We start from the raw sequence: 25998 nt of genomic DNA, 5'->3' as shown, positions 1-25998 counted from the left end.
CACAACACAACACAACACAACACGATACCTACTTCGAAAGACTTAGGAATTATTGTTAGATAAATTAAAGGGAAACTGCTAAGTGTTGAAGGGACATTACGTGTTTTTAGAACTAGAGGTTATCTGTTTATTTACACAAAGTAACACCGCACCACTGATAATGTATTGCTCTCTCTTGCTGCGGCTATCGCAGCTGCATGCTCCGGCGCGCGGTCTCACTCAATCCGAGCCTTCCGACCCGAACACACCATCAGTAAATTATTTGCACAGCGACTTCTTATTCGAATAGCGTTCTAAAACCAACGCAGTTCTACGTAAAATATTTCAAAGAATATAATGATATTTTTTCCCCTTTTTAGAAGTAAGTCCCTGATATATGAAAACGTATTTAAAAAATATAACCCCCTAAAAGAGGCCCATTTTATATTTTGATTGAACACTAAAAATTAGTATATAATACTGCAATTATTGCACTTTAAAATTATATAAATACGAAATTTCTACGATTTAAGAGAATCTTCAGTATAACCATTTTCATAATACGTTGCATCCTAATTTACGGAAAAAGTAACATTTAATAAATGACTAAATAATTGTGTCAGTCCGAAAAAATTACACATGGGTTATTTAATTTCATCAATATATATATATATATATATTGAAGCAAATATTAAGTTGTCATGTTTCGTAGGTGTTCGATTTGACATTTGGCGAGATGAGGCCGAGGATTCGTCATAGATTACCTGACATTTGCCTTACGGTTGGGTAAAACCTCGGAAAAAATCCAACCAGGTAATCACCCCAAACGGAAATTGAACCCGCGCCCGAAGGAAACTCCGGATCGGCAGGCAAACGCCTTGGCCGACAGCTACGCCGGTGGCGAAGAGTTCTTAATGAGAAAGATCAAAACAAGAGAAACGAAACAGACAAGAAAAAAGTGAAAACTGTGAAAATGTGTTGTTCAATCACTAATAAGTGTGTGGTCAATGACCATGCAGTAGACGGTCAATCACTAATAAGTGTGTGGTCAATAACTGTGCAGTAGAAGGTCAATAAATGTAAAAGTGGACTTGTTGTGTTTAATTTACCTTTGCATTAAAATTTTATTTTTTCTTTTGTTTATTGATTTTGATTTGTTTTTGAATCTTCACTTGACCCAATGCCTTTAAAATTCTCTCAATAAGTTACCACTGTTTTCCGCTACTTCATTGTTTTATTATTTATTAGCTTAGTCAGTCAGTCACTATACAGTTTACGCTAGATGATGTGAAAGATTTGGTTATATGGAAAATGATGTAGTTGCCTATGTTGTACCACCAATATGTTGCCTACCTCGTACCAGTACAATATAGGGATAAATTTCAGAACACAGATTCCTTCCTTTCCCTTTTACTTCAAAATTCCAACCTTGTGCACACAAAGTAAATTATTGGTACTGAACAGTGCCTTTTCGTAAGCATGATAATGTGCATTCGACAAACGCAGACAAATCTGCTCTTTTTAGATCCGATTGTATAAACCATTTAATCTTAGATCAGAGGTTAAATTGATCCTTGTTTCACCTGAACTTGGAATTTTGTGTTGTATAAAGTCTAATCTGAGATTAATTTGTCTCAAACTAAAGTCAACTTTTACTGAAGAAATTTCTCCGATCAAGTTAGATGATCCAAATTCAGTTATTTCTTTTCTGTTTGAAATATACGAGTGACAGATTGTGTAAATAAAATATCCATTATTATTAATATTAATAGATATGATAGGTACATTTATATATATTTCTTTCAATTTCTTGCCTTAATAAACAAACAATCTTATATTTTATAAGGCTCTATCGTGTTCAGCAGTATCAAACAACATAACCTATAATTATATTATGTTTATAACAACCATTAATTATTAATGGATATGATAGGTACATTCATAAATTTTCAATTAACTGTATTACTAAAGGAAAATTGTCGTTTTATAAAGCTTTATTATGTTTAGCAGTATCAATCACCATAACATGATAACAGCTCGGAGAACAGTCAACCTTCTTCTTACTGTCTGCCATTATTTACATTGCACAAAAAACCAGTGTCTCCAACAGAGTGTACGGAAAGTCGCCAAAAAGTAGTTGTAAAGTCGCTAGATTTCTCATTATCAACAAAGAAAGATTAAATTTTGTCACTATGGAGTGCTAAAAAGGTCACAAAATCCCTATTTAAGCAATATAAAAGTTAAAAGAAATTATTGTTGAAAAAGAGTTAAAGTCGCCAGATTGGCAACACTGAACGAACCTGTACAACATGGTCCGCGCATCACGTATTTCACCTGTTTATGCGATGTTGCCAAATCCTTTTCACGTGAACTTAGGTTGCATTTGAACCAAGGTAATTTGATCGCAGAAAAGTTTTATACAATAGAAGAAGTGTCTGAACTCGGTTCACTTTTCGATCTTCGATCAAAGTTGATCTTTAGTCAGGGAGTTTTATACAATTGGGCCTTGGTATTTTAAGATATAATTGTCCGTGAGGAATCCGTATACTGAAATTTTCCCCAATATAGGAATTGGTCGCTGATGTATTTATTTAATTTATTATTATAGATGGCTGAAAAGAAGACTTACAGAAAGCTATGGCAGTTTTTAGAAATGGAGATTGCGGACTTAACAACTGCTATAGACTGTATGAGGTACAAAAACCAACATTAAAGCGATACCTCCTTTCAAAAAATATTTATGCAAACGAGAATGTGAAAGTGGTGGGCAGAGGTCTAGTTTTTACAAAAGACATGGAAAATGATTTGGAAAACTATTTATTGCAGTTAGAAGAAATGTTCCTTGGCCTAACCATCAATGATGTTAGGCGTCTTGCGTTTGATTTCGCTGAGAAGAACCAGTTGAATCATAACTTCAATATGATCAGTAAAATGGCAGGGAAAAATGGTTTTATAGCTTCATGAAACGTCACACAAAATTATCTACACGACAACCGGAAGCTACATCACTAGCTCGAGCAAAAGGCTTCTGTAAGGAAAATGTATTCAAATTTTTCGATTTATACGAAAGAATTGTAGATGACAACCAAATAGAGGGGACAAGAATCTACAAGATGGACGAGTCGGGCTTCACGATAGTACAAAAAGGCATGAAGAAAATTGTTGGACATAAAGGTAAAAAACAGATTGTGGCTTAAAAAGTGCGGAAAGAGGAGTGACCACAACATTGGTCTGCTGTGTGAATGCGGCAGGGCATTACATACCGCCAATGATTGATTATTTTTAAAAGAATGAGAATGAATGACGCCCTCAAAGTCAGAGCTCCGCTCGGCAGCATTGTTGAAGTTTCGGAAAGTGGTTATATTAACGCAGACTTGTTCTCAAAATATCTGAGGAATTTTATTGCCCAAGTAGGTGCTTCACAAGAAAGGAGAATTCTTCATTATTAGATGGACATGCATCACACTCGAAGAACTTGGAGGTTATTGATATTTGTAGGGAACATTTACTCACACTTCCGGCTCATACCACGCATAGACCCCAACCGTTAGATATTGGATTCTTCTCGCCTTTGAAAACTTATTTTGATGCTGCTATTGAAACTTGATTACAATCTAATGTTAGGTCTGCTGTATCACAATATCGAATTTGTGAATTGTTGAATGAAGTTCATGGGCGCGCTTGCACAGTTGCAAATGCTGAAAAAAGTTTCAAAGCTTCTGGAATTTGGCCTGTGAATCGTTACATTTTTTCTGATCATGAATTTGCTCATGCTATGCTACTGAATGATAATTCTTCAGTCGTCTCCTCTGATGCCAGTCCTGTACCCACCTTACTAAATGAACCTAATTCATCCCCTCCAATTAATCAGGTTTCTCCATTCATCACAGCCCAAAAAATTTCTCCCATTACTGCTAAGAAAACCTCAAAAAATTCTCAACAAGCAGTTGAATTGACTTCCTCGACTTACAAAAATGAACTTGCAGCTAAAAATTAAACATGACACCGAAATGCAAACAGCCACTATTTTCATCGGAGCCCTCAACATCGAAGACAAGCAAATCCAAGAAAATGAAGAAATCTGCAGATGCAGGACGCCAGTCACAATCAGCTGAGGTCGATACAAGTGTAAATTTCGGAAAAAAAAGACAGTGATGGGTTCTGTTCCTTGTGTGAAACTTGCAAAATAGAAAACATGACACAGTGCACAAATTGCAGCTCCTGGGTTCATGATTCTTGTGCTGATATAACGAGAAATACTATTACATTTGTTATTCGTGTTCCATGTCTTGTGAATAGGCCTAAGTGAAAGTAAATGAAAATAACTGATTCAACTTCATTAATGTGTTACATTTTCTAACATTAAAAATAATTTCCATGCATTTTCGTGTTCCAACTGATAATATTTTACAATTATTTTTATGCTTGTATGTAGGTATCTAAAACAGAATAGTGATTGGTGAACAGTGATAATATAAATCAGTTTTCATCATATTAATGCATTATCCTGCAACTGTGCATAGAAAATCCTTACTTAAGTAAAGACAAATTAGGAACCCGGTGGTACAAATTAGGAAACTGGTTGCCTATATTGTACCAGTGACAGAGCTTTACAAAATTAAGTTTTTTTTTAGCACATTACAGTATAATAATATGGCTGTTAGCTGATTGTTTTAAGAGCAAAGATATCAAATGTTGTTTAACTGCAGCCAGACTGAATCCGGGACTACTAACTTCATCTCAAAAATGAATTTGCTGAAAAATGGTACAATATAGGAAACCCTCCATTATAAATCTTGCATCGTCCTTGACGCCCTTACAAGGTAGCAGTGCGTTACGGAGGGAATAGCTGAACGTAGTCTCAACGCACCGTATGCCACTTATTACTCGTATATAGTGGCATGAGCAGCGGATGTTGCTTTTATTTTGTTGCAATGGTTAGGTGGTTACGATTTTCGTTGAACGTTCAAGTAGGCCTATGATTATGTTAAAATGATTCTCATCAAGCGGTGATATACGATTATTTGGAATCACACAACCATCATCCACTCAAATGTTCCACGCCATCGTTTTTTATTTTATGCTAGTGTCGTGCGCCGGTCTCCGTTGACATCCCTCTCTGACGTGTCGTCGAGGTGGAGAGAGGAGAAACGAGAGTGACGGGACAGGATGGGCCGAAGCTTAAAGGGGAATGATGTATCGATGTTATAATAGAGAAGAGGGAGACCGTTTTAACAATGTTCGTTTACTGAAAAATATCAAGAAAAGTATTAAATGTGTCTCTTTATAAATAGACAAATCGAACTGAAACCTTGACCGATTTACTACGTGAGCACTGGCTGTCTTGGGGAGGGGCAAATGAGAAAGCACGGGGGGAAGGGAGAGAGCACTGTGCTATTATACTTGCAGGTCCACTCACAGTTTGTCAAACCTGCCAATAAAAGCATTAAAAGGTTGACTAGTTGCCTAAAATGCTAGCATAATTGAACCTTCCTAGCCGACAGTCGAGGCAAAAATGAAGAATCCGTTATTGTGGTAATACTGGAGAGTGGTTCTTCTATTGGTCGCGATGCCCACACACACCCTCTCAGATATTTACGTGGTGATTGGTGACTGAATGACGAGGAGCGAGGGAGAGAGAAGAAAGAAAGAGAGAGATTCCAGAAGTTGGCGTGTTTTACGGGGTTTCACTTGAAGTTGTCGAACTATAGTTCTGGATAGAGGAAACGGAAGAGTCGTGATACAAATAGATAATTTAGAAACTCATCTTGAGATACCGATGCGTGAAGAGTTACGATGAGGTAGAATTTGTGTGTAAGGGAGACAGGAGTAACGGGAATGCCTGAGTAGGGCAGTTAGGTTTGCCCGGAGGGTACTCGGGGGGGGGGGGAGGAAAACAAGAGAGAGATTGAACTGGGTTCGAGGTTACTTCTCTCAATCGTGGGATCAACTAAGCTGCTTAGCGACTTTTCGACAGAGAGAACAAGCTCCCTAAGTGTCGAGGGATCAGAACGAGCCTAGCTTCTCGACTTTTCGACACCAGGAGCGGGGATCAACTAGCCTGGCTAGCGACTTTTCGACATCAGAGGGATTCGAAGGCAGGACTAGGGTCGAGCAAGTCGGGGTGAATATGGGGGAAATGAAGTCGGGACTGTTACAAGGGTGAGAAGTTAGGAGCAGAGGCTAACATCGGGAAGGAGATGTGAGCGCTTACAGACAGTGGAAGCAACTAGCTTCTCTCTCTCTCTTTTAAATTGGGGTCTTTAATTGAAGTGAATTTATAATGGCAGGCAAAGAAACTATCTCATGCCCCCATGTTTTATGTAGCTACCAGTGCACTTCTCTGTTCTGACACCTCGTTTTATAGGATGGCTCCTCTGTCACGTGATTAGTGACGTCACACCGATCTCTCTTTCCTTTTAAGATTTACCATGTGGAAAGCGAACTAGAGAATAAATAAGTCGAGGCAGACTCGCAAGGAACATAAATGAAGGAATCAGAACATTAGAAGAACAATTTAACAAAATGTGTTATGGCTTTGTTTCTGTGTTGTTATGAGAACTTATTTCACCTTTAGTATAGCATTGAGTCGCCTGTCTTGGTCACCATGAACTAATGCTGAAAACTTATATATATATATATATATGAGAACTTATTTCACCTTTAGTATAGCATTGAGTCGCCTGTCTTGGTCACCATGAACTAATGCTGAAAACTTATATATATATATACAGGGTGTTTAAAAAATACGGGGCATCATTTCAGGTATGTATTTCCCACATGCAGACAATCAAAATAGTTCATTACAACATGTGTCCGGAAATGCTTCATTTCCGAGTTATGGCCTTTACAACATTGAAATTCACCGGAACGTTTTTCTTTCCGCAAGTCGTTGTCATTACAGAAGATGTTCAAAATGTCCACCTCCTGCTTGAATACAGACCTCACATCGATGTCTCATTGACCTGCGAACACGATCCCAAACTCCAGCAGTATTGCGTATGTCCTCAGAACATGCCACAATTCGATTCCGAAGGGATTCCAAATCAGGCACCGGAGACGAATAAACCAATGATTTTAAATGGCCCCACAAGTAGAAATCGAGAGGGTCAGATCAGGTGAGCGTGGAGGCCAAGCAATTGGGCCACCTCTACCTATCCATCGATCAGGAAACCTTCGATCCAAGTACCGGCGAGCCGTACGACTGAAGTGCGCAGGAGCGCCATCATGCAAGAAGTGAATGTGTTGCCGATTGATCAGTGGCGTGTCTTCTAAAACATGAGGTATGGTGTTTTCCAGGAAGTTTGTGTACGCCTGCCCCGTAAGTCTGTTTACAAGTATATAGGATCCAACTAATCGATCACCAATGATACCGGCCTACATGTTGAGGGAGAACCGCACCTGGTGATGAGATGGAACAGTTGCATGTGGGTTTTCATACGCCCATACATGCTGATTGTGGAAATTTGTTATGCCATCTCGTGTGAACTGTGCTTCAGCTGTAAATAATACTAAGGCAGGAAAGTTCGGATTTACACTACACTGCTGCAAGAATCACTGACAGAACCTAACTCGTGCAGGGTAATCTGCTGGTGACAGGGCCTGTACACGTTGCAAATGATAAGGATACAATTGATACTCTTTCAACAGTCTCCAGACAGTCGTATGAGGAACATTGACTTGCAACGCTACCCTTCGTGTGCTGATAGAAGGAGTCATGTTCACAGCCTCCAGAATCTCTTCCTGTACTTTTGGAGTTGTAGACCTTGGTTATCCCCTTCCCACACCAGGAGAGTTAAATTTTCCATACTCGCACAGACGGTAATGGAGACGTACAAATGTCTTCCGATCTGGACATTGTCGCTGTGGGTACAAACGACGAGCCAGCGCAGCATTGCCGTCCGCCTTACCGTACATGAAGTGTATCTCTGCCAGCTCTTGATTTGAATACATGTCGCACACTCTAACGCCTACACAACACTGAATGTAACCTTCGCCTCGGAATGAACTATCAGAGTGTCCTCTTAATGTCTCCTTTGACGGCAACGACCTGCGGAAAAAAAAAACGTTCCGGTAAATTTCAATGTTGTGAAGGCCATAACTCGGAAATAAAAAATTTCCTGACACATGTTGTAATGAACTATTTTGATTGTCTACATGTGGGAAATACATACCTGAAATGATGCCTCGTATTTTTGAAACACCCTGTGTATGTATGTATGTATGTGTGTATATATATATATATATATATATATATATATATATAATCTGACAGGATTAAGGCCATAAGGCCTTCTCTTCCATTCCACCAGATAACACATATAAATACAAAAAAAAAAATACAGACGCTGGTGAAAATAATACAAATTGAATTAAAGCCCTATATAGGGTCAACAGGGTCAAAAGAACATTATAGAGTTCTCATCGAGCTAATACAAGAAAAAAAAAGAAAGAAAAACAGAGATAGCAATGATGATAGTGATAACTGATAACTGATAATAATAATAATAATAATAATAATAATAATAATAATAATAATAATAATAATAAATACATTACATATTAATTGTCAATTTTACAACAGCATAGTTACAATATTTACTTATGTCATGGGTTAAGCCGAAGTTGCGTAATCTGATAGGTGTTCAAAAAGAAATTCCGTGAACTAGAATGTGATTTTTTAATTTAAATTTGAATTTTGATATTGTCCGACAGTCTCTGACATGGTCAGGGAGAGAGTTCCAAAGGCGTGGAATAGATATGCTGAACGGTAATGAGTAGAAGGATGTTCTGTGCAGACGAATAGAGAGAAGGTACGTGTTCCGGGTTCGAGGTAGTGAAAGGTAAACAAAACGAGATGCTAGGTAAGAGGATGTGGAGGTGTGGATGATTTTAAATAGTAATAAGAGAGAGTTGAAGAGTCTTCTTTCTTTAAGTGGACTCCAAGACAACAATTCTAGTGACGGTGTTACATGATCGAATTTTCTGATGTTACAAACGAAACGAACGCGTGTTAAGAATATTTACCAGAAATTACGCCTCTGCTCGCAGATTCGCACTGTTTGTGAACCACTACATTGAAAAATATTATGTTTAAAAACCCCACTTTGAATAGAACTTGTTATACATAACAAATCAAATCATTAATGTGCTCAATAATATCTTGAGTAACTGTGCTTGAATACGAGTTTGTGGTTCGAAAAAAAATGGTGTTGAAATTAAATTTATGATTAACTATTAGCTGAAATTAAAAAAGAATTAAATGAAACAATTTCACATAATTGATATGGCAAATTCTTAAGTAAATTCAATTGCCAGAATGTGAAATTTCATGTTTAATTTTCGAATTTGAGAGGATATTTTTCATTCATTTTCTTACCAGTTCGCTAGAACACTGAAGAATCTCCGAGGTCCTTCTTTCAAACATAATTTTGTGGAACTCCATATGTAAGCAGCAACGTATACTATAACTGCAGGTTCCACTCCTAACAGAGAAATTAACAATGTAAAGAACTGTGAAGTAATTAAAACTAATAATCTGTATTTCCGTAATGGTCGTACAGTCTGAATTATGACTAAGAAATAAGCAATATAAAGAACTGTGAAATAATTATAAATAATAATGTATGTTTCCATAATGGCGACACTATTTTAATTATCATTTACAAATTTTGACTAAAATTGTCATTGAAAGCAATAGACTAGGGACCAGTAGTTTTTATCTTTGCAGTGAAATTTGTCACCTACTTCAAACATCTACCCCGTTAGTTAAATTGTCTTTAATCTTTAAAACATTTTGTCTTTACCATAAGAAAATACACCTATTCCATTCGTTAAGCAGTATTTACCATAGAAATAATTTTTTTATAAATAAAATGGTGGCAACATTCTGGATTCAGCTTTACACAGACACTCTAAATCTTGGACTCTTAATCAGGGTTGCTAGATATTTAATTTTAATTTATAGAGTATTGTGGAATGATTATGATAATAATTAATTCTTGCAAAGAGGCTGTGAATCACATATGTAAATTAACTCTTAGTGGAAAAGAACAAAGAATACTGTATGTAATGTATGCATGTATGTATGTATGTATGTATGTATGTATGTATGTATGTATGTATGTATGTATGTATGTATGTATGTATGTATGTATGTACCGGTCGAGGTGAGTTCCGCCAAGTTGGTGACCGGGGGATGCAATGGTGGCTCTCGTGCTTTTCTTTTCGAACATTAATCGCCTTATCACCACCCAGTCCTTTTCATTCTCTCGTCTTTTTCATCGCTCTATTTCTCCTCGCCGGCCACCATCGCATGCGGAATGCCCACCACACCATCACAGCCATTTTCACCTCTCCATCCCCGCTGTTAGTTTTTGCCACGTGCGTTACCATGACGGGATTTGTTAAGAATGCCTGATAAGGCTTCATTCTTCTTCCCCTTCTAGTACTTATATCTGTTATTAGGTTAAGTTTCTTAGGTTTATAACTCCCGCCTCACCAGCGGGGATCTTTCCTATCTCCGTAGTCCTGTCCCACGGTTTCGAGCGCGACTTCCGACTTGTGTGGCCCGACAGGGCGCCCAGCAACGAAGCAATAGTGGACCCTTCATACTGCCCCTATATGCAAGTCTAGGTGCGGAGCCCGGTCCAGTAGTCATGTACACTCACGTAGAGTCCCAATGCGAGCCCGGGGCGATTTAAATGTCCCGGTGACCGACTCTGCTCGCCGGAGCGGATATATCGCTCCGACGTGTTATCGCTGACGTATGGGTGTCGGAGTGTAATCAGCCACAAGTCCTCTGAAGCTGCGTGCGATCTCGGATTGCTCCGGCTTTGGGAGGTGGGTCGGAGTTAGCCGAGTAGTCTGGCGGTTGTGTTCAGTGTAGAGTGGGGAGCCACGGGCGGTTATTCCCGTGGTAGGGGCATAAAGCTGCAACACGCCTCTGGTGTAGGACTTGTCGTTAGGTGTGTAATGTCCAGTTTGAAGGGTAACTTGCGTGAAGTGGGTTGCTGGGATCGGCTGTGGGGGGTCCCCATGGCCGGCACAGAACGAGAAGACATTTTAGGTGTCTTTTTCTAAATGCCCCCCCCCGACGCCGACGGTTCCGTAGTTTCAAAATGGCCTCTTCGTGCTCCCTCCAAAAAAAAAAAAAAGAGAATGGAAGAACCTAAAAAAGGAACAGTGACTGGTGGTCTTACGACGAACGGTGGATACCGATGCGTCAACTCAAACGCCACCTCTTGAGTGTATATCTGGGAAGCGAGCAGAGACCGCAAGCCAGACGTATGTGGACGCCGGTACCCAGACTGACGACTTAGACGACAGCTGTGGCCTTGATATCAGGCCCTATGTACCGAAAAGACGGTTGCTCAGACGTCACAGACAAGTTCTGGGCATGAGAGAATATCACGACGTCGCACTCCTGGTACGGAAGAGAAATCGTGACCTCGTTCTCGAGCCCGTACCCGATCAAGGTCACGATCAGGAGCGCGACGTACTACAAGTATTTCGCCGCCGTCAAAATCTAAGCTGTCGCAGTCGAAGGGACAGAGTCATAGGAGAGAACAGAAGAGAAAATCACCTGTAAAGCCACCACCGTGATTTAGCTCCTCGTGATGATTGATATTATACAATGGAACGTGAACGGTGTACGCAGTCGATACGCAGAACTACAGCAATTAATCTATCAAGAGAATCCTGCTATTTTATGTCTTCAGGAGACACACCTCCAACCTGAAAACTCCCTGAATATCTCAGGGTACTATGTCCACCGGTACGATCATCTTGCCGGTATTCGTGCCAACGGAGGTTGTGCTCTCCTTCTCCGCCAAAGTGTCTTTTCCTCCGTCATCAATATTACCACGGTACATCAATGCATAGCTGCCACAATGACATTACACAACATTCAGTTTTCTATAATTTGTATGTATATACCCCTTCATACAGCTTTCACAGTAAATGAAATTGAAGATATTCTGATTCAGGTAACTGCTCCATATCTGTTAGTGGGAGATTTCAATGCATCGCACCATTCTTGGGACTCCAATTCTGATGATGACAGAGGAAATAAAATAGCAGAGGAATGTACCCGTTTCAGTCTGATTACCCTGAATTCAGGGGAAGCAACTCATCTATCCTTGGCTTACCGTACATTCTCTATGATAGATATCTCCATTTGTAGCCCAGTTTTGTTCACGCATTTCGAATGGTCTGTGATTCCCGACCTCCATGGTAGTGACTACTACCCCATTCGAATGCGTATGTCCGCTTTACGTCCTGCGGAATCTCGCTCTCAAAACTGGGTTATTAAAAAGGCGGACTGGGTCGGATTTTCGGAGTTCATATCATTCGACGATACCGGAGATGAAAGTGCGGACTCCGTAGTAGATTATTTCTCAAATGTCGTTATAAAGTCAGCGGAATTGTCTATCCCCCGGTCGTCCTGCAGGCCAAAGCGCTTCTCTGTCCCCTGGTGGACGGACGCCTGCAGAGATGCTATCAGTGACCGCAAACGTCCTTTACGCCAATTTGAGCGCCATCCGACCCAAGAAAATTTTGTCCAGTTTAAACGTCTTCGAGCCAAAGCTCGTCGCACCGTGTGCGATGCTAAGAAGACGTCCTGGACAAACTACGTCAATTCATTGAAAAACAACGTCCCAGCTAACACAGTATGGGACAAAGTCTGTCGAATAATGGGGAAACGTAGTTCTGTAATTCCGGGTCTTCTGAACAATGGAGGAACGACCACTAGTCCCACAGAAATTGCTGAAATATTCGCTAGATCATTTTCACAGATAAGCAGCTCAAACAATTATGACCCGAATTTCTAAAAATCAAGGATACTGCGGAAAAACGAACACTGAACTTTATATCTTTTAACACTGAAAACTACAATACACCGTTCACATCCGAGGAGGTGGAGGCGGCACTAGACACATCCCCTGACACCTCCCCTGGCTCTGATAACATCCATAACCGCATGCTTCGCCATCTTCCACTAGTTGGAATATCCTTTCTTCTCTCAATTTACAACAGGATCTGGACTGAGGATGTATTTTCCTCTGCTTGGCGTTCCGCCATTGTAATCCCAGTCCTGAAACCAGGAAAGAATCCTTCTCTACCTGGCAGTTATAGGCCAATATGTCTCACCAGCTGCGTATGCAAGGTTATGGAAAAGATGATAAGTAAACGCCTACTCGAATCGGAAAACCGATTATCTAATATCCAATGTGGTTTTCGTAAGCACAGATCCGCCGCAGACCATCTTGTTCGGCTGGAGACCGCCATTAGAGATGCCTTCCTCAAGAAGGAACATCTTGTGGCGGTCTTATTTGATCTAGAAAAGGCTTACAATACCACATGGCTGTACGGCATTCTGCGAACTCTGTATGATTGGGGTTTCGTGGTTGTCTACCAACGTTTATTGCGAAGTTCATGGCAGAGCGGTATTTCCGAGTTCGAGTAGGCACCACACTTTCTACCGAACATCTCCAAGAAAACGGCGTTCCGCAGGGGTCTGTATTAAGCGTCCTTCTTTTCTGCATTGCGATCAATGGAATTGCCAACTGTGTGGGTGACCGAGTATCTTCTCTGTTGTACGTTGATGACTTCAGTTTATATTACAGCTCCCGATACCTTCCATCCATCGGTCGACAATTACAACTGGTCATCAACGTAATATCAGAATGGGCTGTTCGCAATGGCTTTAAATTCTCCACTCTAAAAACGCAGTGTGTCCACTTCTATAACTATCGTGGATTGCATCTACATCCTGAACTGCGTCTTAATGGAGTGGAATTGCAATATACAGGCACTGCGAGATTTTTGGGCCTTATCTTTGATTATAAATTAACATGGGAGGCGCATATACGTGATCTGAGAAGGCGTTGCGAAAAATCGTTAAATATTTTATGCCTTTTGTCAGGAGTTCGCTGGGGTGCAGACCGCATAGTGCTTTTACGTCTTTATCGTGCTCTTATCCGGTCAAAGCTAGAATATGGCTGTTTTATCTATGGCTCACCAAGTAAATCCAAGTGACGTCTTTTAGACACTATTCATCATCATGGGCTACGACTCGCTACAGGGACCTTCCGAACGAGTCGGATAGAGAGCCTGTATTGCGAAGCGGGGAAACATTACTGTATCGGCGACGTAATGTCTTATTGTGCTCGTATGCTGTTAAACTTCGCTCACAGCCCGAGCACAATTCTTACTCCTTTTACCATCTGTCTCTTTATGGCCGATTCAGTGAAAAACCACGGAGACTTCGTCCAGCAGGTGTGCGGTTTCGAGAACTGCTGTGCGAGCTCACAGTTCGCACACTGGAGTACACCACCACTCCATCGTGGACTATGCGACGTCCCATGTTTGACGTAAGTCTGAGCCGATGTTTTAAAAATTTTACACTAGCTTTTGTCTACAGACTTAGTTTTAGTGAACTTTTATCACAGTATCCAAATTACTCATTAGTTTTTACTGACGGATCTCGAGTAAATGATTGTGTTGGTTGTTTCTTTATTGCGAATGGACAGATATTTAAATATAAATCGAGCCAGTACACCAGTGTTTTTACCGCAGAATTATATGCTTTTTATAGAGTTTTATTGTTTCTAATTAGGCAACCCCGGGGCAGATTCCTTATCTGCTCCGACTTTCTAAGCGCCATTGAGTCCCTGCAGCGTCTGAATCCTGATGATCCGCTTGTTTTGAGAACCCATGAACTTTTCCACACTCTCCTAACCTTTGATTATGAGACTGGAGTAGTGCGGACTCCGGGTCATTTTGGCATTCCTGGAAACGAGACAGCGGATGCTGCAGCAAGGGACGGTGCTATAAATGGGTCTGAGGTGTACTGGTGTGAGAGGTGGCAAGATATTAAAAATTATTTGAGGCATACGTTATGGTGGCAATGGGAAGCCAAATGATCTGCACAAGAGGGAAATAAATTACGAAGAATAAAGAATACTGTTCGCGTTTGGGATTCGTCCACAAAAGCGTCACGACACGAAGAAGTTTTACTCACCGGGTTGAAGATAGGCCACTGTCATTTGACGCAAGGCCATCTCCTACGTGGCGAGCCCCAGCCGGAGTGCGATTTATGCCATGTTCCACTGACCGTGGAACATTTTTTATTACAGTGTAGAAAATACGACCGTGTCCGTCGGCAGTATGGAATTCGGCCGACTCTACGTGGCGCTCTTGGAAATGATTTTAATTGTACAAGTGCAGTTCTGAGATTTTTATCGAATACAGGACTTGACAAGGTGATATAGTTTTTTAATGACCCGGTTTACCTATCCTCCGGACTCTTTACATCCGGAGGTTGCATTTTTTAGTATACGATTTTAACAAATTTGACATCCGGACGTTATACATCCGGACATTTTATAAATGCGCCAGATAATTTATCTCTGGTGGCATTTGTTTTATTGTTTTGTTGTTTCTTTTTAAATACTACTTAGGGTCTGAGAACTTCTCACTTTTATGGTTTTTATCCTTCACCTTGTTGAAACTGCATTTGTTTGCCTCGTTTTAACCGTGACAACGCTTTTTAGTTCTTTTAAGCATTCTGGTTATTGTATTGTGTTTATGTTTAGTAAAAGATTTTAGATAAGGGTGCAAATAGCCATAGTAGCAGACGCGCCCTTTTTAAACACCGCTAACTGTATGTATGTATGTATGCATGTATGTATGTATGTATGCATGCATGTGTGCATATATGTATGTATGTATGTACGTACGTACGTATGTACTATGCGTAGGCCTATATACAGGGTGGAAGGGAACCTATTATATTAATTCACAGAAGTAATAGAAGAAATCAATGCGAACAAGTTTTGTCAAATAAGTATTTTGATACGTCCAATAGTTTTGACAGTACGAAATGTATCGCGTTGCAACGCTGTAACGCTCCTTGAGGTCATTGCTCCTCAGCGCGAGTGAGTAATCATCCACTCCGCAGGACTTACGAGAGAAGGATGTGAACAAAAACGTCTCAAGGAATGATACGGCGTTGCAACACGTTACATTTCTTACTCTCAAAATTATTGGACGTATCAAAAATCTTATTTGATAAACTTTTTCCCATTGACTTTATCTATCACCTCTGTGAATTAATGTAATAGCACAGTCTATTCCATACAGTCACGAAGCTCAATACGTAGGGAATATGCATACAATGACAGTTGAACTTTAGTTGCTAGCCACTAGGATCGCTACTATTGCGCAGTCTATTGTTCTTAGTACTCTCAGTTTCTAACCGCTTGGAACATTGTATCGCGAGAAATGCAAAAAATCACCTCAAGCTTCGTGACTATATGTATACTAGAATGTGGTAATAGGTTCCCTTCCACCTTGTATATATACAGGATAGAAGTAAAATAGTCTTGCAGATTTTCAGGGCGAATTACTCATGTTGTTTGTAACAAAAAGCTATAATATCCCATTCGTGAAAGGTCATAGTTTTTTTCTGGAAAAAATGTTTTTTTCCCAAATGTTTAACAACCTCTTATTCGGTAAATATTGCGAATAGGATCGTGAATTTTGTCCATATTAATAGGAACTCTAGTAAAGAATAATTTCAATCTGTAATTTTAGAAACAACGTAACTCCACTTTTTTCACAAAATTAGTTTTCTGTTTTAATGCATTCATTGGACATAGTTACAGAGTTCTGTGTAGAAAGAACTCAGCGTTCGGCTATTATCTTGCATATACTGCCAGTGAAAGATCGTGGTAAGTTTAGAAACAACGGCAGTTGTTGTAGTTCTGTTGTTTCTACTGTTAATAGTGGCAGCACTTTTACTTCATTTTTACATTTATGATGAAACTAAAGGAGGCAAGGGCTCAAATGAAGTCGTGTCTTTCCTCTTACATTACCTAGACAGTGTGTTGTCCAAAGATGTCAGAGAACTGCATTCATTTTCAGATAGTTGCAGAGGTTAGAATAGGAACCATACTGTAATTCGATTCTTAATGACACTGACAGAAACAGAAAGTTTCAATGTGATCAAGCATTTCTTTCCACTATGAGAACATTCTTTTCTACTCAATGACCGGTATTTCGGAGTGGTGAAAAGGTTTATGGCAAAACATGACAGGATTTATCTCCCAAAGGGAATTTGTGAAATAATAGTAAAATCAAGTTCCTCCTGAAAGTTCTCTGTTACTATGGTGGACACTGACCTTATAATGAACTTCAAAGATTGGTGTCCTCATCTTTATAAGAAGATAGTTCAGAAACTGAACAACTTTCAAGAGACAAGCATACTTCGTTTCAAATAATTACTTATTTTAAGACACAAAAGAGTTCTCTGGAATTGTAACAACAGCACCGTTTATTGAGACCATTTTTGAGCATACATTCATTTTTCGAGGCACTGGTAAACGGAATGTAACTTTGTCACAAACTAGGGCTTACAGGGATGAACTGAAACTAAGTGATGCTAAAGTGAGTGATCTTAAGAAAATCTTGCATATATTCCTGCAGAGCAGAAATCATTTTGTACTAATATTTTGGAAAATAATTCATGAAAGTAATGTGTTTTTTTTTTTGCATTGAACGCTAATATAAACCTAAACTGTACTGAATTAATTTTCATGCACAAATTTGTTTCTATGTAAAAAATGAAAACATTCATGTCAAATATGCAATAATCTCAAATAATTTTGTTTAGTAATTGACAGTTAGAACGTACAAAAGTTTGATTTGTAACAGTTCTTTGATTTATTTATTATTTATAATCTGGAATTTAATGAAACTACAATATAAGATAAACATTTTGTCTGATATTTTGTGTTAAGTTTAGAAACAACGTAACTCCTGAACTTTTGGACTTAAATTTAATACACTATATATTATATTTTGTATTTGCATTATATGTTAAATAATTATTTAACATATTTATATTATTATATATTATTTATATAATCTGTTCAACAGTTCCTTTAAATGTGCAAAAATTCCACTGAAGTAGCTATCTGCATATTTTCATAAATTAGTTTTTTCTCATTTGTGAAAAATTTATGTTTGTGGAGTTACGTTGTTTCTAAAATTATCGATTCATTTATCCCTCTGGCGTATTTCAATATCGTGGACAGTTTTCCTATTAATTTAATTAAAATTACCTCTAATTTCAAGCCACTTCACGATAAGCGCGAGTGGAAACGTCGTGCCAAAGAACAGCTCACCTAGCGAGACACACAGAGTTCGTTGACCTCTTACATCTGTGTCACGAATAGAGTGTGTTAGCGGCAATGTTGCCGGACTGCTGAAACTTCAAACTAAATTTTCTAATTAACAATGCATTTAATCACAAAACGTAATGTAGGTTTTCTATTCATTTAAGTGTATCCTATCGTCCCTTTCAATCTGCAAGGTTATTTCACTTCCACTCTGTATACATGTAATAACCTTTAAAACGAAATAAAAATGTTTGCATTAATACTAATGAACTTTACGTAAGTGTTTGATAATTAATATACAAATGCATATATAACTGGCTTATATTTAAATAGTTACAATTACAGTATAGTTCTTTAATAAATTATGCAGCATCCATTAATTATCGGTTAGAATTCCTGGATTGAACAGCTTCTACAGAATGTTAAAATAATTTCGCAACCCTATTGAGGAAACGCATGTAATTATTCTCTTTTTATCCAGATGGTAAAGAACATTGAGTATGAGTAACCATTGAGCTGACGTTCCATTAGCGTATATTCGTTGTCATTCAGTACATCTGCTGAGGAGGTCTTCGCAGAAAAGTATGGAAAAGTTTCAGTAAACCCTCATGCAACTACACAAGCAGTTGCCCTAAGGTGTTAACAGAAGAAAACTTGATCGATGCGCGAGTTGCATACTGTGAGCAGGGCTGGGAAGTTACACGTAAAAATTAATCTGTACACAACGCGTAAAGTACCGCAGAAGTGAGTAAAGTCAATCAGTGGGTGTATAATCGATCATTTGCGGTTTTTATTGAAAATTATATATTCTCTCAGTTACATGTTAAAATTTTGTTATGCTGACTTCATTGCCTGACATTGCAAATGTAAGCGAGAGGGACAACAAAAAGCCTGCGCATGCCAACAATGGGAACACAGTGTAATTACCGTTGAAGTAAAAATTGTTATTCTCAACTTTTTCTCTTAAACGAAAACAAAGTCTTACAAACTCTAAATTATCATCAGCAATGAAAGGAGACAGGAAGTATACGTAAGTACTTTTCGTTGAGATTGTATCCTGAAATAATAGTTTTGCAGTTCCTAAATATTAGTATACTGAAACTTATTATTTTAAGAAAACTTGTACCTTTGTATGGTTAAGTCGATCATGCCATCGACCTACTAGAAGCAGATAGGACCAGCAGGAAGAATAAATTATTCACCGAAATACCTCCAACTAACACTTATAAACAGAAAAGTGTCATTGTATAGCGTATATTGGTGGGATAGTGGGGAAAGAGGAAGAGGATAGTGAATTTCTTGCGTAAGAGAAGCACTGCCAAAGGAACGTATTTTGTATACCCCTCTGTACCTGACGATGGAAACAACGTAGTTTCTAAAGTGACATGAGTAAGGGAAGATTTCAATTAACATCTGACATAAACCTAAGCAATGTTGAATAGCACTTTAGATTATAATTGAAGTGTGGTATTTCAATATAAATTTTGAATTCTTAAATCTTTGTTTGTTGCTATGTGAAGTATTAAAATGTGTTTTTATGTTTTATAAGTTCGCAATCATAGTCACGTTTGTACAGTGGAGACCTATAGACCTAATTGTATCGAATTGTATTATCACAGTAACAAAAGATACACTATATAATCCTATAGGCATATATTGTAGATTAATAATGTTTTCTACAACCCTTATAACAAATAAAATATATGTAATACACTTAATTTGTTTTTTAAAAACATAAACAGTGATCGACTTTACTCTGCAATATTTTAAAATCGATCTTAAACTAAAAATTCAATGGTGCTCGACTTTATCCTCTTTAGCAGGTAACTTCAATCACAAGTCAAATAAAAAAAATCAGACTTTGATAGATTGTAATTCACTTCTTGTAACGTTCCTTCATAAGTCAAGGATATGACAACAAAATGCTCTTTTCTGAGGAACTTCGCTCCATTGCATAACCTCAATATCATAAAAAAATTGCAAAATTTCGATCGACTTTACCCTCTTCTACGGTACTTGTAAACTGCGTAATTTATGTCATAAACGTAAAAGCGTGCTGTAATATATTAAATAAAGTATTATTTTGTTACTCGATTTTCGAGACTACCAACATGCATTACTTGCGGTGATTCATTCGAGCTCTTCATATTAAATCTTCATTTCTTCTGTCCTTTGAAACGATATGCCGACGCCACACAGTGTTTCCACGTGTTGCTTAGCTATTCGCCACGCCGATACATATCCCAGAGTTTATTATACTAAAAGCCAGGTTATGAACCGACTAAACCGGAAGCAACGTTCTGTTGGTCTCTTTCTGAGCTCTGTTGCCACATAGTGGGGCGAGATTCAAAGCGTGTTCAGTGTTTGTCACCGATATGTTTAAAAAAACTACTGTATATAGTTCTCGATAACACTATCCACAATATTAGTAATTAAAATTACTGTTTTTAAGAAAGCACGAGCTAATGACGCTGGTACGAAATGCGACTCGTAATGCACGTGCTACTGCAAATGAACTGGCTACACTGTCTCCGTGATTCCGTTGCCAGATTTTCGTTAGCAGACGACATTTTCACGCGAGGTCCAATGAAAAGCTCCGTTCTCGTTCTCCCCTCCATCCGCCACACTCAACGTGTCATTACTGCACAGGCTACCCCTCTAACCCGCACTTTCCTCTCGCCCATCCAACTACTTCCTGTTTCGTCGGTTCATAACCTGGCTTTTAGTATAGTCATCAAAGGTTGCCGGCGGTTCTTATCATGTGCATTTTGCTATTGTGTTTTCCATGGTTCCGACTGACATCCATTGTCTTCATAATTTTTGCCGAACTCCTTATATCATTATGGTAATGGGTTAAGGGAACGAACAAGTGAAAAATGTGGAAAAATGGAAAAAAATACAAATTTTTGTTTTTATGTTCATAATTTTATTTAAACCTTCTACTTTCATAATATGGCCTCATTTTTTATTTGGGAGCCCTTTAAACCGTGTCACATGACGTTTAAATGTCTGCTTGCACGTGCTTCGTTGCCCTTTAAACGAGCTGTCAGCTCTAAAGTTTATGTTGAGCTTTGTAATTTGAATAAAGCGGGCTAGTTTTTTTTTCTGGTGTGTATCTAGTGAAATTAAGTTTGTTGTCACTCCTGAATATACTATCAGCTTGCCTGTCAGCCCTGCAAATACTTCGTTTTGAAACTGAACGGCAAAATATTGTTTGTGGACCGTTTCTTCTGGAGTTTGTGCGTTTGTACGTGAATATTCATACTTGTTTTGCTGATTTCGTGTTATTTAGGATGTTATTAAAGTTTTACACTAATTTTGTATTCAATTAGTTGTATATATTAGTGTGAATAAGTTAGTATAAGTGCATTAGGTTAGGAATCGTCACAATAACATTCAAGACCACGTGTATAACTCAACATTTAGCATTTTAGGCATAGTTTTAGTTTTCTAAACATGAATAGACTAAGTGACATTCATAATAAGGGCAAGAAACGATCAAAATATGCTAATAGGGCTAAAAATTTAGCAAATATAAGGTGGAAGAATGCCAAAACTATTGTGGAATGTGTGCAACAAGAAAATGTGTTAGGCCTAGTTGGTGATAATGAAGATCAAGTGTCAAAAGAAACAAATAATAAACAAAGTGCTAGTGAGATAAAGTTGATAAAATATGGTAACTTGCAGGAGAATTCAAATATAAGTGCCCCCCAGTGTAGTGAAGACTACACATTAGTGCATGTAAGTTTGTGGAGTGAACTGTATAAAGGAGTAAAATGTGGTGAATGTGGAATGGATAGTGCAAAAGCTGAGCTTACTGAACCATCAGGCTTTGCATTTAAAGTGATAGTGAAGTGTTATAATTGCAACACAGTGTTGAATGAAATGTATACAAGCCCTAAGGTAGGTAACACTGAGTCAACTCGACCTCCCTTCGATGTAAATAGGAGAATGGTCAACGCCTTTGTTACCATGGGAAAAGGACACTCTGCTATGGAACAACATTGTATGGCTATGGGTATGGCAGGTTTGAGCTCACCATCCTTCAACTCTCACCTGATAAAACTGACGGAAGAAAACAAACTTGTTAGACAACATGTGTTGAGAAATGCTCACTCTGCAGTTAGACGAGCTCACATGGAAGTGGACAGTTCTATTAGTGATAGTGATGTTATAAATATTGGTGTGTCATACGATGGCACATGGATGAAGCGTGGACATACATCAAAGTATGGTTTAGGTTTAGTCATAGATATTTTAACAGGGCTAGTGTTAGATTTTGAAATAATGTCAAAATATTGCAGTACTTGTGAAAAGACAGAAAAAAGAATGGATGTTGCAAGTGACGAATATAGACAGTGGTATCAAAGTCACAAAGATGCTGGTGTTTGTGAGAAAAATTTTGATGGATCTTCAAATGCCATGGAGATGAAAGCTGCAGAAATTCTCTGGACCCGGTCCATTAGGTTGTGTAATATGAGGTACACAACCTTATTGTCTGACGGGGATGCAAAAACACACCATCACCTTCAGCAGCTTCAAGTTTATGGTGAAGGCATTGACATTAGAAAAGAAGAATGTGTGAACCACGTTGCTAAGAGAGTAGATAAAGGTCTACAGAATATTGTTAGGGAATGGAGAGGGACAGATTCCTCAATCGGAGGCAAAAAAAAGGGAAGTCTGACTGCAGAAATGATACCTCGACTGCAAAATTACTACAGAAAGGCCATTATTGATAATATCCCCGATGTAAACAAGATGAAGAAAGCCATCTATGCAACACTTGACCATGCAATGTCCACGGATGACAAGCCCCTGCATTCAAGATGTCCTAGTGGTGAAAAGTCATGGTGCTTCTTCAACCGGGCCATTGCGAAGCAAGAAGCTGTTCCGAAGCATGACTTGAAAACCATGAAGACAGTGTTGCGACCTGATGTTGTGGCTAAAATCATGCCAGTGTACTGTAGACTAGCTAGTGATGAACTTCTTAGCAAGTGCACTGCAGGAAAAACTCAAAATGTGAATGAAAGTGTTCATAGTGTGATATGGCGGAAGTGCCCAAAAGAAATTTTTGTATAAAAAAAAAAAAACTTGAAGTGGCTGTTACTTCTGCTGTGACTGAATTTAACATGGGTTGTACAGCAAACATTTCCATGAGAGATTTAGTGTCAACAGTGAAATTATCTCCTGCAGCATACAAAATTGGCAATAGGAGAGACAAGCGTCGACTGCAGCAAGCTGCTACTTCAACCAGTGAGAACTTCAAAACAAGCAGGAAGAAGCTACGTTTGTCAAAAAGTGTCACTGAAAGTAGGAAAAAGCAGCAGGAGGGGTCAACATATCAGGCAGGAGGGTTTTAAGCAATTTCCATAATGTGTAAGTACTCAAACATAGTGTTGTACTTTAAAACTTGATTTTCTCCCTTTTAAATTTTATTACATTTTAACATGTTCAAATTGCTCCATATGATGCATTTCTTAACCAATAGTGATGAAATTTTTACCACAAGCCCACATTACCTAAAGGAAAAAGACTGTCATATGGATTTTTAAAATATTTATTATTTGCCAAGATATAAATTGATTAAGATGCATGAAATTCATTTTTTTCTTTAAATTGGCACTCACCCAGTTTTGAATTTTTTTCTCAGTAACTAAGAAGTGCTAACTAAAAATCATGTGATAGATGTTTTATTATTGTTAGAGGAACTGTTCTATATTTTTTTTAAATTCATAATGTTAAGCGTTCATCATGCAGCATTTTTTAAATATTAATTAGTATTAATTGGTAAATAATTAATTTCTTCAAAACTAATTAAGATACATTGATGAAATTTATAGGGATGTTTTAAATACATATCAGCACTCTGTGGTAAAAATTTCAGTCCATTAGCATCACAAATGCATAATTTGAATATTTCACTTGTTCATTCCCTTAATGTCTTTTGTGCATAATGTCGACTTTTTTATTTTCCTTTATTAGTTGACCGAAGAAGTTGTCCTGTTCACTGAGGCCAAAATTAAAAGAGAAAACACCAAATTTGTTGTCCTTTTGAGAACTTTCTGTGGACGCTTTTTCCAGACGCAGCATCTTTAACTTTTACTATAGTGCGAGCGTTAATTTAATACCCAGGCGTCCACCGCTGTGGAGTAACGGTTAGCATTCCTGATAGTGAAACGAACTGGCCCGGGTTCAAATCGTGGTTAGAATAAGTTATGCGGTTGAGGTTTTTTCCGGGTTTTTCCTCAATCCATTAAGAGCAAATGCTAGGTAACTTTCGGCACTGGACCCTGGACTCATTTCGCTGACATCACCTTCATCTCACTCAAATGCTAGATAACCATAGCCGTTGATAAAACGTCGTAAAATAATCCAATTAAAAATTTTCAGGCAGTGTCAAAGAGGGCGCTTTCTTTTGAAGAAATGTCTACGAATGATGTGTTATAAATTGTAATTGACGTTTTCATATTAATTTAAATTTTAATGAAAAATAATGTTATAGCTTAAAATTGAATCACTGTGGATGGTGGTGGTATAAAGCAATGTATTGATGTTGGTATATAAATAATATTGCAACGAGGAATAATCTTTGCAACGAAAATGTGACAACAACGTTTGACATTACAAGTATTGATGCATGCAAAAAAGATATATCCAACATAGCCTTCCTTTTGGGTATTAATTGGATGCTTGGACTGTACACACTTCTACATGATCTGATAGTCTAGAAATTTTAAAAGGCTGGATTGACATAATCAGCTTCAGTTCACAGCATAGTTCTGAAGCATTCAGTAAGACTTTATGACCATGATTTTGAAGTTAGTAAGATCCTGTATTTAAAAAAGTTGAAGATATGTCGTTGGCAGGAAGACCTTCGCATAGCAAGTACGCTATGCCTATGGCGAATTTGGTTCTAACCCGAAGACTTGTAAATAAAAACTGATCAAAATGTACCTACATTCTGTGACTCGATCATTTAAAAAAGAACAACACAGCGTCTTCAAGCGTATAATAGGGTACCGGTACCTATGTAACTTATAAATTTACTTCTATGAAAGAATTGGAATACGCAGTGAACATTGACCGGCACATTATGATGTTACAATACATAATCGGCAGAGCAGAATCAATTCACGTGGTTTCAACAGGACAATGGCACAGCTCATGCGGCCAGAAGTGCTATGGCTTACTTGGAAGAGTGTTTTCCAGGCCGACTGATCTCATGGGGATTGTGACCAGCGCGACCTCCGGATTTAAACAAAAGATGCAATTCCAATGCAGACATTGAAAAGGATGTTCAAGAGCCTGATTAACCATATCAACTTGTGGAAAGTACAGAAGGGCGGCCAGTTCCACTGCTTATTGTGAAATAAATAGTTCTCCCATAGGGTTACGTGACTTTCTGAACACTATGTAATAGTTAGTTTGATTTCATATTTAAAGTCATGCGACACTGATATCAAGAACAAAATTAAGTCCACTTTCACGAACAGTTCATTTCCGCAGTGTCATTATGAAGAACCTCGATTATCTAGCCTAAACTAAGCGCGATTCCCTTTCCTTCTCAACTTTGAAACGGAAAACCAAGAGCGATCTAATTGGGTTACGGAAATAATCTTGAAATAAAAGAACTGAATTGTACACCGTGTTTTAAAATGATAAAACTTTCATATGGTTATTATTAAGTATTAATGAGAAATTAACACGGCACTTGTCATTTCGTAGTCAAATTTCCAAAGTTTCAAGTTCTAAGTTTCCGAAAACGTATTATTTCTGTTCTCATGGTAGACATTGTTGAAAATGGTAACTCCACAACATAAACCGTTTTGTATTC

At 38.3% G+C, this 25998-nt stretch overlaps 1 protein-coding gene across 1 annotated transcript in view; it reads right to left on the bottom strand.

Moving 5' to 3' along the window:
* The window catches only part of LOC138702780 (short transient receptor potential channel 5-like), a 190225-nt gene that overhangs the window by 125582 nt on the left and 38645 nt on the right, over window positions 1–25998 (bottom strand). The window contains exon 8 of the mRNA XM_069830080.1: window positions 9359–9464. Coding sequence (XP_069686181.1) covers window positions 9359–9464 — 106 coding nt within the window. The remainder of the gene's footprint in view (window positions 1–9358; window positions 9465–25998) is intronic.

This window comes from Periplaneta americana, chromosome 7, assembly GCF_040183065.1.
Source record: "Periplaneta americana isolate PAMFEO1 chromosome 7, P.americana_PAMFEO1_priV1, whole genome shotgun sequence".
NCBI classification, from domain to species: Eukaryota; Metazoa; Arthropoda; class Insecta; order Blattodea; family Blattidae; genus Periplaneta; species Periplaneta americana.
This window is presented reverse-complemented; position numbering and strand designations above follow the sequence as displayed.